We start from the raw sequence: 14,835 nt of genomic DNA on the forward strand, positions 1-14,835 counted from the left end.
CTAAACTAACATCACTGTATGTTTTACAGACCTTGTGGTGAATTGGTAGTGTCTGAGTCCAGGACAGAAGGCTGTGAATTGAAATCATGTCACGTTTATTTGGAAATACCTCTGTCCTGTAAAAATGTCCAGGATATTTTAGTCACCAGTTCTCCACGAACATTTAGGTGACATGCTAACGTGCATTCTCTGCCATCACTTAATCAAAACACCAATTCAAGAAATATCTTTATGTACAAAGAACACATTGGTTCACTCTTATATATTGTTTTTTTGATGACCTTTGCACTTCTATTGCATCCATATAAAGTGACATTACTGTCTGAAACCACGGACCTTGTGGCGCAACGGTAGCGCGTCTGACTCCAGATCAGAAGGCTGCGTGTTCAAATCACGTCAAAGTCAGCTGTGCTATCAAATGCGTGTGTCCATCTACAGCATCAGGTGTGACTTATGTGCTTTGGCAAATTGATGGGGGTGTATGATAAAGCCTTTTCCACCACCACTAAGTCAAATCAACAATCCAGGAAATATCTTCCAACTGAAGATCTCATTGGTTCAATCTTTAATTCTGTTTTATAGATTATCTTTGCACTTCCATTGTATCTAAATTAACATCAGTATTTGTTTTTACAGACCTTGTGGCGCAATGGTAGCGTGTCTGATTCCAGATCAGAAGGCTGCGTGTTCAAATCACATCAAGGTCAAAAGGGTTTATTGCTGTTAATGTGTCCTTTGATGCTTTCCAGGATATCACAGTCCCCAGTTCCTTATTGATATGTAGGGTGGTGTGTTAGAGAGTGCTCTCCACCACCATGCAATTAAAACAATCAGTAAATATCTTTGTCTGAAGAACTCAGCATTTAATCCGGTTTTATTGACGATCGTTGCACTTGTCTTGAATCCTCTAAACTAACATCACTGTATGTTCTTACAGACCTTGTGGTGAATTGTAGCATGTCTGACTCCAGGACAGAAGGCTGTGTGTTCAAATCATGTCACGTTTGTTTGAAATACCTCTGTCCTGTAAAAATCTCCAGGATATTTTAGTCGGTGACATGTTAACATACATTCTCTGCCATCACTTAATCAAAACACTAATTCAGGAAATATCTTTATGTACAAAGAACACATTGGTTCACTCTTATATCTTGTTTTAGTGATGACCTTTGCACTTCTCTTGCATCCCTCTAAAGTAGCATTACTGTCCAAGACCATAGACCTTGTGGCGCAACGGTAGCGCGTCTGACTCCAGATCAGAAGGCTGCGTGTTCAAATCACGTCAAGGTCACCTGTGCTTTTAAATGCACGTGTTCATCCACAGCTTCAGGTGTGACTTATGTGCTTTGGCAAATTGATGGGGGTGTATAATAAAGCCTTCTCCAACACCACTTGGTCAAAACACCAAATCAGGAAATACCTTCTAACTGAAGAACTCATTTGTTTAATCCTCATTTATAGATTATCTTTGCACTTCCATTGGATCTAAATTAACATCAGTCTTTGTTTTTACAGACCTTGTGGCGCAATGGTAGCGCATCTGACTCCAGATCAGAAGGCGTGTGTTCAAACCACGTCAAGGTCAGCTGTGCTTTCAAATGCAGATGTCCACCTACAGCATCATGTGACCATTTTATAAAAACTGCATTAACTTCAAAAGTTTATTTATATTGAAATTTTTTTAAATAAGATAGACAATGAAATACTACAGCAGCGTTTGAAATCATTAAGTTAATTTGCTCATAAATTTAGCATGAGAAGACCCGTATTGAGGTATTTGTACTTGATGACTTCTATTTAATGCCACTTTAGACATTTAATGAATTATGCACTTTTTACTAAAGCTTCAGTTAAAGGTTACATTGCAGATTGGGAAAAGCAAAATGAAACATGGAGCTGGTTCTGTTATGGCTCAGGCCTGTATATGGCTGCCGGTGTAACTGGCACGTTGGCAATTACTGATGATTTTCACTGCTGATGGAAGCAACATGAGTTTTTCTAAGCTCAGATTGATGTATGAAAACATTTATTCATTCAGCATCTACATGATTATCCTAGACATACGAACAAAATAGCCAAAGATCTTTTCAGGTTTAAGAAGTGGAATATTTTCATCTCCGTCTAACTGAGCTGCATCACACTTGTTGCAGACTAAAGGCAAAGGCCAGGGAGAGCGTCACCGGGGCCAATAGAAGCATCTGAATGTTAAATATTAAATTATTTACAATAATCATTTTGGTATGGTATCAAGGTATTTTCCTCCGTTCATAATTTGAACTGAAGATTTTTCCATAACATAAAAATGCCACATGATTGCAAAACAAAAAGAGTCAATTCTGTGCTGCATTAGGTTTCTACGCACTGACAGTTAAAATAATCAGACATAAACGAAACTCGATTTATTTTTTCATTCAACATAAACACTGAGGTAATGAAGAGAGGCCACCAACCTTGTTGCACCTGATCCTCGTTCAGTCACTGTGCTGAGGTCTGACCTGTCAATCACCAACAGCTGTCCATTGTTAAGCTGGGATTGATCAGCAGCATTTATAAACCTGCACCTCCGTCTGCATGTTCAGTGTGAGCCTTCAACATGACGACTGCACGGTTCTTCTTTGGGTAAGTTGATGTTCTTGTGTCACGGGCAATTTGTTTGTTTGGAAACTTGTGTTCATATGTTTGATTTTTAAATCATTTCAGGGCTTCCCTCTGGGCTCTGCTGATTGTGGACATGTGCTGTGGCCCTGTCAAGAAAGGTAATCTCACAGTCTGGTTAAAACATTTACATGCTTCAGTAAAATTCACGTCTGAATAACGTCTCTTGTATTCAGGCTTTAATCCCGGTGCGTCCTTTAGCGGCAGTTCTATGTATCCAAGATCAGGCTCTAACCAGGGAGCGCCTTCCAGCCAGTATTCACCTGGACTCATGCCTGAGGGTGCTTATCCTGAGGCGCCTGAGCTGGCTGCATCTGCTGGCGCTGGTTCTTCTTCCAGACCTGTTAAGTCCAGGGGCAGTGCAGCGAGGCAGGGTCCTGCAGGCCCAGCACAGTCAGGAGCTGGATTTCAATCTGGCTCAAAAGGTAGAAAATCGAATGCTTTAGAAAATATTTTTGTATCTACAACATTTAATTCTTGTTGCTAGTACCTTGTGTTTTTTTTTGTTAACCATCAAATAGAATCCTGTAGAAAAGTGCCCTGATGGGTGTTCAGTGACTGATTAGATTGAAGTTGCATTTGTCAAGTACAAATGATCTTGTCCAGACTCATTGGAGCCTCTGAATTTATCACTGCACACACCTTGTGCACAAGTTAATATTGGGTTGAGGCTCAACAACTTCACCGCACGGGTGGTTTTATTCCTTTGGTAGCATTTTGAATGAAGGACTTTGGTTACTTCTCTATTGTGAAAATTCAGATTTTTAATCTGAAGCAGATCATTTGATCTTGCTCACATTTTATTTTTATTTCTCCTCAGAGAGCAAGTGGCTCATTGCACCTCCTATCCTCAGAGATGAGGAAACACCAGAAGTTGCATCCAGCAGTGAAGAGTATCTGAGTATCCCTCTTCCACCGGTGTACCAGGCAGGGGAGCTGTCCCATTACGAAAGGAACCTTGAGGGTGGCGAGTACGACCGCGAGACTGCGGAACAAGGCTTCCTGCCACCACCTCCTCGTTCTCCTCTGGCTGGATCTCTTGAAGGCTACGTCAGCCCACCTCGACCAGACTCTGGCCCTGCTGGACTCTGGCGCGTTTATCCTTACTACGATACATGTTCCTGACCGGCCAATATCCAACAGGCACAGTCAGTTACTTCAGCGGCGATTTAGAGCACGGAAGGGACGACTTCAAAGAGGCTCACTATGTGAGAGAATACCTTCCCTACCCTGCTCCCTCACAGCCAATCAACACTCCCAAGGTTGACGCTCCTGCAAATGGTGGTTCTAGACGTGGTGGTGCAGCTGTCCAACCCATTTATTCAAGTCGAACCGCCAGGCAACCAATTCTCCATGCAGGTGGTTATGGGAGCAGTTCTAACGCAGCCAAGGTAAATTGATAAAAATCTGGCACAAAATATCTTTTTTTCTTTTTTACTTGTGCTAATGTTGACCTTGTCTTTCAGCATGACTAAGAGGTGGATCCCTCCAGCAGGATGTTTCAGAATTCAATAAAAGACCTTTTTCAAATACTTGCGTTTCATGCATTTTTATTGACCTGTAAAGGACCTGTTCCACATGGTGGTGACAAATCAATCATGGGGAAAAGATTGCTTGAACATGCAGCATCCTATGCCCTTAGTGTAAATCATGATGTGAAAAGCCACAAGTTTCCAAACTATTAAATTGCTATACCACATGCTCTTTAACCCCCTTCTGTCAACATGTTGACTCTGTTGACGTGTTTCTTTTATTTATTTTTTTTACACTATACATTTCAAATGAAATGGTGGCAAACACAATGACATGTATTGTTAAGCTAACATTGCAGTAAAAAGACCAGTCTGGTTGATGTCATCAGAAAACCACTTGAACAATTCCTGTCAACTTGTGGGGGGGGGGCAACAAGTCCTCAAATGAGTCAGTAAGAAATGACGGCTCCACTTGAAGCCATGGTTTCATGGCCTCTTCTGTCTGGACAGGCAGAAGAGGAGACAAGGAAATACAATTGCAGTTATTTATTTTTTTACTTTAAAGCACTGATGCATCATCCTAGGGGTACCAATACCTCATTAAATCCCAGAAAGGTGTTAAATATGGGCCCTTTAAATGTTACGAGTGCAAAAAACTAGTGTAAGACTAATATCTGACATATCCAGTTGCTTTGAATCTAAAAACGCACATGTAGCACATCTCACTGCAGAATGTTTAATTCTACAATCCCATTAGGGTCAAACTATCCCTTTTGAACTCAATGCCTCAGATACAAACATTTTACTCCTGGTGCAGTGGTCTTTTAGAGCGATACAGCAGATGATCACATTAAAGATACAGAATCAAACCCAAAAGCTGTGTGAATCATAACTGCAGTCAGAAGATCTGAGCTAACTTGAACACCTTTGGGTGAATTCGGCGCAATAAGTTACTATAGAACCTTGACCTCATGAGTTTGGGCCTTCTGTTATAGTCATACGGCCTACAGTTAATTTATATATACATACACTTTGCCATGAAACTAAGTTAATTATTTTATTTGTATAGCCCTTTTAACAATGCTCAAACTCTACATAGGATTAAAAAGATATAAGGTACGTGTCATCAAACTGCAACACATTATTATATTTTGGGTTAAAGTGTCAAATGAGCCTATTCATGAAATGTAATGCAATATTCACAGAATGTCGTTTCATCCCTTCAGTAGTGGTTCAAAGGCCTGTACAATCATTGGAGCTATTCTGAAAGCTTGTCTCGGCCTGACACCGTGATGACCGTTAATTGTTTTTTCCTTTAATGTGTCATGTATCCGTGTTCAGCCTCATGAACACAAATGAACTCTCGCCGGCCTACAGTGGGCTTAGACATGAGCCTTTCTGCACTGATGTATTTGCGCACTGGTGACGAGTCTGACTCCAGATCAGAAGCTTGACAGTCCGAGTCCTGTCTGCGTCAAACAGTAACACTGATGTTTTGCTTTCAAAAAAAACATTTCGAAATCAAAATGGAAAACAGAATAATGAACACGAGTTCAAAGCCGTAGCCGCTGAAAGGTAAATGCATAAAGTTAACAGAAAACATACAAAGTTAAAAAAGCACTAAACTCACTTCTATGCAGTGATTTGCTTTGTGGATCTGAACTGCATATTCCTGCTTTGGATGGTTTGCTTTTCGGCTAAAAGGCCATTGTGCCTTCCAGATTTCTAATGGATGTGTGATAAATACTGTCCCCTGTGTTCTTTAAAGTTTGTCAACTTAGAACTCGCTAGATGATGATTTTTTAAGAATGCTCTCTACCAGCACATGATCAGGGAAAATGTTCAATGCAAGTAATATGTTCACTCTGTTTTGGAAGCTGCTTAATTTATGGCCTTTGCACATTTATTGCATACATTTAAAGTAACATGACGATATCCAACATCAGACCTTGTGGCGCAACGGTAGCGCGTCTGACTCCAGATCACAAGGCTGCGTGTTCAAATCACGTCAAGGTCAAACAGATGTGTGGTAAACCTTGTTACAAGTTGTATTTCCATGTTATGAGGTTGGAACTCACAAGTTCATAATTCTGTGAATTTAAGTCATTTTTAAATCATTCTGCAAAAAACACATTTGTTCACTTGTGAATTACTGATTTATTGATGGCCTTTGCACTTGTACTGCATCCGTCTAAAGTAGCATTACAACTTCCAAACACAGACCTTGTGGCACAACTGTAGTGCATCTGACTCCAGATCAGAAGGCTCTGTCTCAAATCATGTCAAGGGATTGTTGAAATCAATATGTCCTGTGATATTTTCCAGGATGTCGCCAGTTCACTGTGGACATTTAGGGTGACATGTTAGAGAACGCTCTCCATCAAATGTGAAAATATCTGCCATGTGACGAACTCATTGGTTCAATGTTGAATCGCTCTAAATTAATATCAGTGTATGTTTTTACAGACCTTGTGGCGCAATGGTAGCACGTCTGACTCCAGATCAGAAGGCTGCGTGTTCAAATCATGTCACGTTTATTTGAAAATCTTCAGGATATTTTAGTCAGGGTGACATGTTAACATGCATTCTCTGCCATCACTTAATCAAAACACCAATTCAGGAAATGTCTTTATGTACAAAGAACACATTGGTTCACTCTTATATCTTGTTTTAGTGATGACCTTTGCACTTCTCTTGCATCCCTCCAAAGTAGCATTACTGTCCAAGACCATAGACCTTGTGGCGCAACGGTAGCGCGTCTGACTCCAGATCAGAAGGCTGCGTGTTCAAATCACGTCAAGGTCAAACAGATGTGTGGTAAACCTTGTCAATCTTGTGTTTCTAAGGTGAGAAGTCACTAAATGAGTTTCACTCACCCAATTTCTGCAGAAGTGTGTTTTGATTAACTGTGAAAATCTTTTCTGCAAAGAACACATTGGTTCACTCTTATATATTGTTTTATTTATTTTACACTTCTATTGCATCCATTTAAAGTGGCATTATTGAGACTGGTCAAAGACCTTGTGGCGCATCAGTAGTGCGTCTGACTCCAGATCAGAAGGCTGCGTGTTCAAATCACAACAAGGTCAAAACGGTTTATTGCAGTCAATGTGTCCTTTGATGCTTTCCAGGATATCACAGTCCCCAGTTCATTATTGATATGTAGGGTGGTGTGTTAGAGAGTGCTCTCCACCACCATGTAATCAAAACAGCACATCAGAAAATACCTTTTGTCTGAAGGAACTCAGTATTAAATCCGGTTTTATAATATCCCTCTAAACTAACATCACTGTATGTTTTTACAGACCTTGTGGTGAATTGGTAGTGTGTCTGAGTCCAGGACAGAAGGCTGTGAATTGAAATCATGTCACGTTTATTTGGAAATACCTCTGTCCTGTAAAAATGTCCAGGATATTTTAGTCACCAGTTCTCCACGAACATTTAGGGTGACATGCTAACGTGCATTCTCTGCCATCACTTAATCAAACACCAATTCAAGAAATATCTTTATGTACAAAGAACACATTGGTTCACTCTTATATATATTGTTTTTGATGACCTTTGCACTTCTATTGCATCCATATAAAGTGACATTACTGTCTGAAACCACGGACCTTGTGGCGCAACGGTAGCGCGTCTGACTCCAGATCAGAAGGCTGCGTGTTCAAATCACGTCAAGGTCAGCTGTGCTAACAAATGCGCGTGTCCATCTACAGCATCAGGTGTGACTTATGTGCTTTGGCAAATTGATGGGGTGTATAATAAAGCCTTTTCCACCACCACTAAGTCAAATCAACAATCCAGGAAATATCTTCAACTGAAGATCTCATTGGTTCGATCTTTAATTCTGTTTTATAGATTATCTTTGCACTTCCATTGTATCTAAATTAACATCAGTATTTGTTTTACAGACCTTGTGGCGCAATGGTAGCGTGTCTGACTCCACATCAGAAGGCTTCGTGTTCAAATCACATCAAGCTCAAAAGGGTTTATTGCAGTTAATGTGTCCTTTGATGCTTTCCAGGATATCACAGTCCCCAGTTCCTTATTGATATGTAGGGTGGTGTGTTAGAGTCCTCTCCACCACCATGCAATTAAAACAATCAGTAAATATCTTTTGTCTGAAGAACTCAGCATTTAATCCGGTTTTATTGACGATCGTTGCACTTGTCTTGAATCCTCTAAACTAACATCACTGTATGTTCTTACAGACCTTGTGGTGAATTGGTAGCATGTCTGACTCCAGGCCAGAAGGCTGTGTGTTCAAATCATGTCACGTTTATTTGGAAATACCTCTGTCCTGTAAAATCTTCAGGATATTTTAGTCAGGGTGACATGTTAACGTACATTCTCTGCCATCACTTAATCAAAACACTAATTCAGGAAATATCTTTATGTACAAAGAACACATTGGTTCACTCTTATATCTTGTTTTAGTGATGACCTTTGCACTTCTCTTGCATCCCTCTAAAGTAGCATTACTGTCCAAGACCATAGACCTTGTGGCACAACGTTGCGCGTCTGACTCCAGATCAGAAGGCTGCATGTTCAAATCACGCCAAGGTCACCTGTGCTTTCAAATGCACGTGTCCATCTACAGCATCAGGTTTGACTTTTAGAGAATGCCTGTTCTTTAGCAAATTTATGGGGATGTATAATAGAGCCTTCTCCAACACCAACTAATCATAACACCAACTCAGGAAATATCTTCCGACTGAAGAACTCATTGGTTCAATATTTAATTCTGTTTTATTGATGATATTTGCACTTCCATTGCATCTAAATTAACATCAGTATCTGTTTTTACAGACCTTGTGGCGCAATGGTAGCGCGTCTGACTCCAGATCAGAAGGCTGCGTGTTCAAATCATGTCAAGGTCAAACAGAAGTGTGGTAAACCTTGTCAATCTCATCTTTCAAGTTTCTAAGGTGAGAAGTCACTAAATGAGTTTCACTCACCCAAGATCTGCTCCAATTTCTGCAGAAGTGTGTTTTGATTAACTGTGAAAATCTTTTCTGCAAAGAACACATTGGTTCACTCTTATATATTGTTTTATTTATTTTACACTTCTATTGCATCCATTTAAAGTGGCATTATTGTCACTGGTCATAGACCTTGTGGTGCAACGGTAGTGCGTCTGACTCCAGATCAGAAGGCTGCGTGTTCAAATCACATCAAGGTTAAAGGGTTTATTGCAGTCAATGTGTCCTTTGATGCTTTCCAGGATATCACAGTCCCCAGTTCATTATTGATATGTAGGGTGGTGTGTTAGAGAGTGCTCTCCACCACCATGTAATCAAAACAGCACATCAGAAAATACCTTTTGTCTGAAGGAACTCAGTATTAAATCCGGTTTTATAATATCCCTCTAAACTAACATCACTGTATGTTTTTACAGACCTTGTGGTGAATTGGTAGTGTGTCTGAGTCCAGGACAGAAGGCTGTGAATTGAAATCATGTCACGTTTATTTGGAAATACCTCTGTCCTGTAAAAATGTCCAGGATATTTTAGTCACCAGTTCTCCACGAACATTTAGGGTGACATGCTAACGTGCATTCTCTGCCATCACTTAATCAAAACACCAATTCAAGAAATATCTTTATGTACAAAGAACACATTGGTTCACTGTTATATATAATGTTTTTTTGATGACCTTTGCACTTCTATTGCATCCATATAAAGTGACATTACTGTCTGAAACCACGGACCTTGTGGCGCAACGGTAGCGCGTCTGACTCCAGATCAGAAGGCTGCGTGTTCAAATCACGTCAAAGTCAGCTGTGCTATCAAATGCGTGTGTCCATCTACAGCATCAGGTGTGACTTATGTGCTTTGGCAAATTGATGGGGGTGTATGATAAAGCCTTTTCCACCACCACTAAGTCAAATCAACAATCCAGGAAATATCTTCCAACTGAAGATCTCATTGGTTCAATCTTTAATTCTGTTTTATAGATTATCTTTGCACTTCCATTGTATCTAAATTAACATCAGTATTTGTTTTTACAGACCTTGTGGCGCAATGGTAGCGTGTCTGATTCCAGATCAGAAGGCTGCGTGTTCAAATCACATCAAGGTCAAAAGGGTTTATTGCTGTTAATGTGTCCTTTGATGCTTTCCAGGATATCACAGTCCCCAGTTCCTTATTGATATGTAGGGTGGTGTGTTAGAGAGTGCTCTCCACCACCATGCAATTAAAACAATCAGTAAATATCTTTTGTCTGAAGAACTCAGCATTTAATCCGGTTTTATTGACGATCGTTGCACTTGTCTTGAATCCCTCTAAACTAACATCACTGTATGTTCTTACAGACCTTGTGGTGAATTGGTAGCATGTCTGACTCCAGGACAGAAGGCTGTGTGTTCAAATCATGTCACGTTTGTTTGGAAATACCTCTGTCCTGTAAAAATCTCCAGGATATTTTAGTCAGGGTGACATGTTAACATACATTCTCTGCCATCACTTAATCAAAACACTAATTCAGGAAATATCTTTATGTACAAAGAACACATTGGTTCACTCTTATATCTTGTTTTAGTGATGACCTTTGCACTTCTCTTGCATCCCTCTAAAGTAGCATTACTGTCCAAGACCATAGACCTTGTGGCGCAACGGTAGCGCGTCTGACTCCAGATCAGAAGGCTGCGTGTTCAAATCACGTCAAGGTCAGCTGTGCTTTCAAATGCACGTGTTCATCCACAGCTTCAGGTGTGACTTATGTGCTTTGGCAAATTGATGGGGGTGTATAATAAAGCCTTCTCCAACACCACTTGGTCAAAACACCAAATCAGGAAATACCTTCTAACTGAAGAACTCATTTGTTTAATCCTCATTTATAGATTATCTTTGCACTTCCATTGGATCTAAATTAACATCAGTCTTTGTTTTTACAGACCTTGTGGCGCAATGGTAGCGCATCTGACTCCAGATCAGAAGGCTGTGTGTTCAAACCACGTCAAGGTCAGCTGTGCTTTCAAATGCAGATGTCCACCTACAGCATCATGTGACCATTTTATAAAAACTGCATTAACTTCAAAAGTTTATTTATATTGAAATTTTTTTAAATAAGATAGACAATGAAATACTACAGCAGCGTTTGAAATCATTAAGTTAATTTGCTCATAAATTTAGCATGAGAAGACCCGTATTGAGGTATTTGTACTTGATGACTTCTATTTAATGCCACTTTAGACATTTAATGAATTATGCACTTTTTACTAAAGCTTCAGTTAAAGGTTACATTGCAGATTGGGAAAAGCAAAATGAAACATGGAGCTGGTTCTGTTATGGCTCAGGCCTGTATATGGCTGCCGGTGTAACTGGCACGTTGGCAATTACTGATGATTTTCACTGCTGATGGAAGCAACATGAGTTTTTCTAAGCTCAGATTGATGTATGAAAACATTTATTCATTCAGCATCTACATGATTATCCTAGACATACGAACAAAATAGCCAAAGATCTTTTCAGGTTTAAGAAGTGGAATATTTTCATCTCCGTCTAACTGAGCTGCATCACACTTGTTGCAGACTAAAGGCAAAGGCCAGGGAGAGCGTCACCGGGGCCAATAGAAGCATCTGAATGTTAAATATTAAATTTAATTAAATATGATGATTTTCTTTGACTTAATGTGTCCAATTACTTTTGAATCTCCAAACAAATTATTTACAATAATCATTTTGTTATGGTATCAAGGTATTTTCCTCCATTCATAATTTGAACTGAAGATTTTTCCATAACATAAAAATGCCACATGATTGCAAAACAAAAAGAGTCAATTCTGTGCTGCATTAGGTTTCTACGCACTGACAGTTAAAATAATCAGACATAAACGAAACATGATTTATTTTTTCATTCAACATAAACACTGAGGTAATGAAGCGAGGCCACCAACCTGTGCTGAGGTCTGACCTGTCAATCACCAACAGCTGTCCATTGTTAAGCTGGGATTGATCAGCAGCTTTTATAAACCTGCACCTCCGTCTGCATGTTCAGTGTGAGCCTTCAACATGACGACTGCACGGTTCTTCTTTGGGTAAGTTGATGTTCTTGTGTCACGGGCAATTTGTTTGTTTGGAAACTTGTGGTCATATGTTTGATTTTTAAATCATTTCAGGGCTTCCCTCTGGGCTCTGCTGATTGTGGACATGTGCTGTGGCCCTGTCAAGAAAGGTAATCTCACAGTCTGGTTAAAACATTTACATGCTTCAGTAAAATTCACGTCTGAATAACGTCTCTTGTATTCAGGCTTTAATCCCGGTGCGTCCTTTAGCGGCAGTTCTATGTATCCAAGATCAGGCTCTAACCAGGGAGCGCCTTCCAGCCAGTATTCACCTGGACTCATGCCTGAGGGTGCTTATCCTGAGGCGCCTGAGCTGGCTGCATCTGCTGGCGCTGGTTCTTCTTCCAGACCTGTTAAGTCCAGGGGCAGTGCAGCGAGGCAGGGTCCTGCAGGCCCAGCACAGTCAGGAGCTGGATTTCAATCTGGCTCAAAAGGTAGAAAATCGAATGCTTTAGAAAATATTTTTGTATCTACAACATTTAATTCTTGTTGCTAGTACCTTGTGTTTTTTTTTGTTAACCATCAAATAGAATCCTGTAGAAAAGTGCCCTGATGGGTGTTCAGTGACTGATTAGATTGAAGTTGCATTTGTCAAGTACAAATGATCTTGTCCAGACTCATTGGAGCCTCTGAATTTATCACTGCACACACCTTGTGCACAAGTTAATATTGGGTTGAGGCTCAATAACTTCACCGTAACAGGTGGTTTTATTCCTTTGGTAGCATTTTGAATGAAGGACTTTGGTTACTTCTCTATTGTGAAAATTCAGATTTTTAATCTGAAGCAGATCATTTGATCTTGCTCACATTTTATTTTTATTTCTCCTCAGAGAGCAAGTGGCTCATTGCACCTCCTATCCTCAGAGATGAGGAAACACCAGAAGTTGCATCCAGCAGTGAAGAGTATCTGAGTATCCCTCTTCCACCGGTGTACCAGGCAGGGGAGCTGTCCCATTACGAAAGGAACCTTGAGGGTGGCGAGTACGACCGCGAGACTGCGGAACAAGGCTTCCTGCCACCACCTCCTCGTTCTCCTCTGGCTGGATCTCTTGAAGGCTACGTCAGCCCACCTCGACCAGACTCTGGCCCTGCTGGACTCTGGCGCGTTTATCCTTACTACGACTACATGTTCCTGACCGGCCAATATCCAACAGGCACAGTCAGTTACTTCAGCGGCGGTTTAGAGCACGGAAGGGACGACTTCAAAGAGGCTCACTATGTGAGAGAATACCTTCCCTACCCTGCTCCCTCACAGCCAATCAACACTCCCAAGGTTGACGCTCCTGCAAATGGTGGTTCTAGACGTGGTGGTGCAGCTGTCCAACCCATTTATTCAAGTCGAACCGCCAGGCAACCAATTCTCCATGCAGGTGGTTATGGGAGCAGTTCTAACGCAGCCAAGGTAAATTGATAAAAATCTGGCACAAAATATCTTTTTTTCTTTTTTACTTGTGCTAATGTTGACCTTGTCTTTCAGCATGACTAAGAGGTGGATCCCTCCAGCAGGATGTTTCAGAATTCAATAAAAGACCTTTTTCAAATACTTGCGTTTCATGCATTTTTATTGACCTGTAAAGGACCTGTTCCACATGGTGGTGACAAATCAATCATGGGGAAAAGATTGCTTGAACATGCAGCATCCTATGCCCTTAGTGTAAATCATGATGTGAAAAGCCACAAGTTTCCAAACTATTAAATTGCTATACCACATGCTCTTTAACCCCCTTCTGTCAACATGTTGACTCTGTTGACGTGTTTCTTTTATTTATTTTTTTTACACTATACATTTCAAATGAAATGGTGGCAAACACAATGACATGTATTGTTAAGCTAACATTGCAGTAAAAAGACCAGTCTGGTTGATGTCATCAGAAAACCACTTGAACAATTCCTGTCAACTTGTGGGCTGGTGCTCTGTAGTGGGGGGGCAACAAGTCCTCAAATGAGTCAGTAAGAAATGACAGCTCCACTTGAAGCCATGGTTTCATGGCCTCTTCTGTCTGGACAGGCAGAAGAGGAGACAAGGAAATACAATTGCAGTTATTTATTTTTTTACTTTAAAGCACTGATGCATCATCCTAGGGGTACCAATACCTCATTAAATCCCAGAAAGGTGTTAAATATGGGCCCTTTAAATGTTACGAGTGCAAAAAACTAGTGTAAGACTAATATCTGACATATCCAGTTGCTTTGAATCTAAAGCACATGTAGCACATCTCACTGCAGAATGTTTAATTCTACAATCCCATTAGGGTCAAACTATCCCTTTTGAACTCAATGCCTCAGATACAAACATTTTACTCCTGGTGCAGTGGTCTTTTAGAGCGATACAGCAGATGATCACATTAAAGATACAGAATCAAACCCAAAAGCTGTGTGAATCATAACTGCAGTCAGAAGATCTGAGCTAACTTGAACACCTTTGGGTGAATTCGGCGCAATAAGTTACTATAGAACCTTGACCTCATGAGTTTGGGCCTTCTGTTATAGTCATACGGCCTACAGTTAATTTATATATACATACACTTTGCCATGAAACTAAGTTAATTATTTTATTTGTATAGCCCTTTTAACAATGCTCAAACTCTACATAGGATTAAAAAGATATAAGGTATGTGTCATCAAACTGCAACACATTATATTT

General features: G+C 40.3%; 2 protein-coding genes, 1 long non-coding RNA gene and 12 other non-coding genes across 15 annotated transcripts; all 15 read left to right on the forward strand.

The window, feature by feature from the left end:
• Nucleotides 1-333: 333 nt before the first annotated feature.
• trnaw-cca lies at nt 334-405 on the forward strand. The gene has a single exon. It is a non-coding gene; the product is annotated as a tRNA-Trp (tRNA).
• Nucleotides 406-635: 230 nt separating this feature from the next.
• trnaw-cca lies at nt 636-707 on the forward strand. Its single transcript has one exon. It is a non-coding gene; the product is annotated as a tRNA-Trp (tRNA).
• Nucleotides 708-1,219: 512 nt separating this feature from the next.
• trnaw-cca lies at nt 1,220-1,291 on the forward strand. Its single transcript has one exon. It is a non-coding gene; the product is annotated as a tRNA-Trp (tRNA).
• Nucleotides 1,292-1,514: 223 nt separating this feature from the next.
• On the forward strand, nt 1,515-1,585 carry trnaw-cca. The gene has a single exon. It is a non-coding gene; the product is annotated as a tRNA-Trp (tRNA).
• Nucleotides 1,586-2,546: 961 nt separating this feature from the next.
• Nucleotides 2,547-3,780, forward strand: LOC124852107 (progesterone receptor-like). Its single transcript, XM_047340673.1, has 4 exons — nt 2,547-2,619; nt 2,701-2,756; nt 2,832-3,080; nt 3,476-3,780. Exons 1-4 carry the CDS (start codon nt 2,594-2,596, stop codon nt 3,778-3,780), a joined length of 636 nt encoding a protein of 211 aa, XP_047196629.1. The 5' UTR covers nt 2,547-2,593.
• A 1-nt stretch (nt 3,781) lies between these two features.
• LOC124852087 lies at nt 3,782-4,187 on the forward strand. Its single transcript, XR_007032831.1, has 2 exons — nt 3,782-4,046; nt 4,122-4,187. It is a non-coding gene; the product is annotated as an uncharacterized LOC124852087 (long non-coding RNA).
• A 1,885-nt stretch (nt 4,188-6,072) lies between these two features.
• On the forward strand, nt 6,073-6,144 carry trnaw-cca. Its single transcript has one exon. It is a non-coding gene; the product is annotated as a tRNA-Trp (tRNA).
• Nucleotides 6,145-6,860: 716 nt separating this feature from the next.
• Nucleotides 6,861-6,932, forward strand: trnaw-cca. Its single transcript has one exon. It is a non-coding gene; the product is annotated as a tRNA-Trp (tRNA).
• Nucleotides 6,933-7,738: 806 nt separating this feature from the next.
• On the forward strand, nt 7,739-7,810 carry trnaw-cca. Its single transcript has one exon. It is a non-coding gene; the product is annotated as a tRNA-Trp (tRNA).
• A 1,125-nt stretch (nt 7,811-8,935) lies between these two features.
• Nucleotides 8,936-9,007, forward strand: trnaw-cca. Its single transcript has one exon. It is a non-coding gene; the product is annotated as a tRNA-Trp (tRNA).
• An 827-nt stretch (nt 9,008-9,834) lies between these two features.
• On the forward strand, nt 9,835-9,906 carry trnaw-cca. The gene has a single exon. It is a non-coding gene; the product is annotated as a tRNA-Trp (tRNA).
• A 230-nt stretch (nt 9,907-10,136) lies between these two features.
• trnaw-cca lies at nt 10,137-10,208 on the forward strand. Its single transcript has one exon. It is a non-coding gene; the product is annotated as a tRNA-Trp (tRNA).
• Nucleotides 10,209-10,726: 518 nt separating this feature from the next.
• Nucleotides 10,727-10,798, forward strand: trnaw-cca. The gene has a single exon. It is a non-coding gene; the product is annotated as a tRNA-Trp (tRNA).
• Nucleotides 10,799-11,021: 223 nt separating this feature from the next.
• trnaw-cca lies at nt 11,022-11,093 on the forward strand. The gene has a single exon. It is a non-coding gene; the product is annotated as a tRNA-Trp (tRNA).
• A 996-nt stretch (nt 11,094-12,089) lies between these two features.
• On the forward strand, nt 12,090-13,734 carry LOC118112694 (progesterone receptor). The gene is made up of 5 exons (XM_035162208.2): nt 12,090-12,164; nt 12,246-12,301; nt 12,377-12,625; nt 13,022-13,593; nt 13,669-13,734. Exons 1-5 carry the CDS (start codon nt 12,139-12,141, stop codon nt 13,675-13,677), a joined length of 912 nt encoding a protein of 303 aa, XP_035018099.2. The 5' UTR covers nt 12,090-12,138; the 3' UTR covers nt 13,678-13,734.
• Nucleotides 13,735-14,835: the final 1,101 nt, after the last annotated feature.

Source organism: Hippoglossus stenolepis, chromosome 7 (assembly GCF_022539355.2).
Source record: "Hippoglossus stenolepis isolate QCI-W04-F060 chromosome 7, HSTE1.2, whole genome shotgun sequence".
In the NCBI taxonomy this organism is placed as follows: Eukaryota; Metazoa; Chordata; class Actinopteri; order Pleuronectiformes; family Pleuronectidae; genus Hippoglossus; species Hippoglossus stenolepis.

Excerpts from the sequence above, each read along its gene's own strand:
- LOC124852107 (XM_047340673.1), top strand. The coding sequence starts at position 2,594 with ATGACGACTGCACGGTTCTTCTTTGG. Across the intron at positions 2,757-2,831 it reads CTGTGGCCCTGTCAAGAAAG|GCTTTAATCCCGGTGCGTCC; the intron begins GTAATCTCACAG and ends TCTTGTATTCAG. Across the intron at positions 3,081-3,475 it reads ATTTCAATCTGGCTCAAAAG|AGAGCAAGTGGCTCATTGCA; the intron begins GTAGAAAATCGA and ends ATTTCTCCTCAG.
- LOC118112694 (XM_035162208.2), top strand. The coding sequence starts at position 12,139 with ATGACGACTGCACGGTTCTTCTTTGG. Across the intron at positions 12,165-12,245 it reads ACTGCACGGTTCTTCTTTGG|GGCTTCCCTCTGGGCTCTGC; the intron begins GTAAGTTGATGT and ends AAATCATTTCAG. Across the intron at positions 12,626-13,021 it reads ATTTCAATCTGGCTCAAAAG|AGAGCAAGTGGCTCATTGCA; the intron begins GTAGAAAATCGA and ends ATTTCTCCTCAG.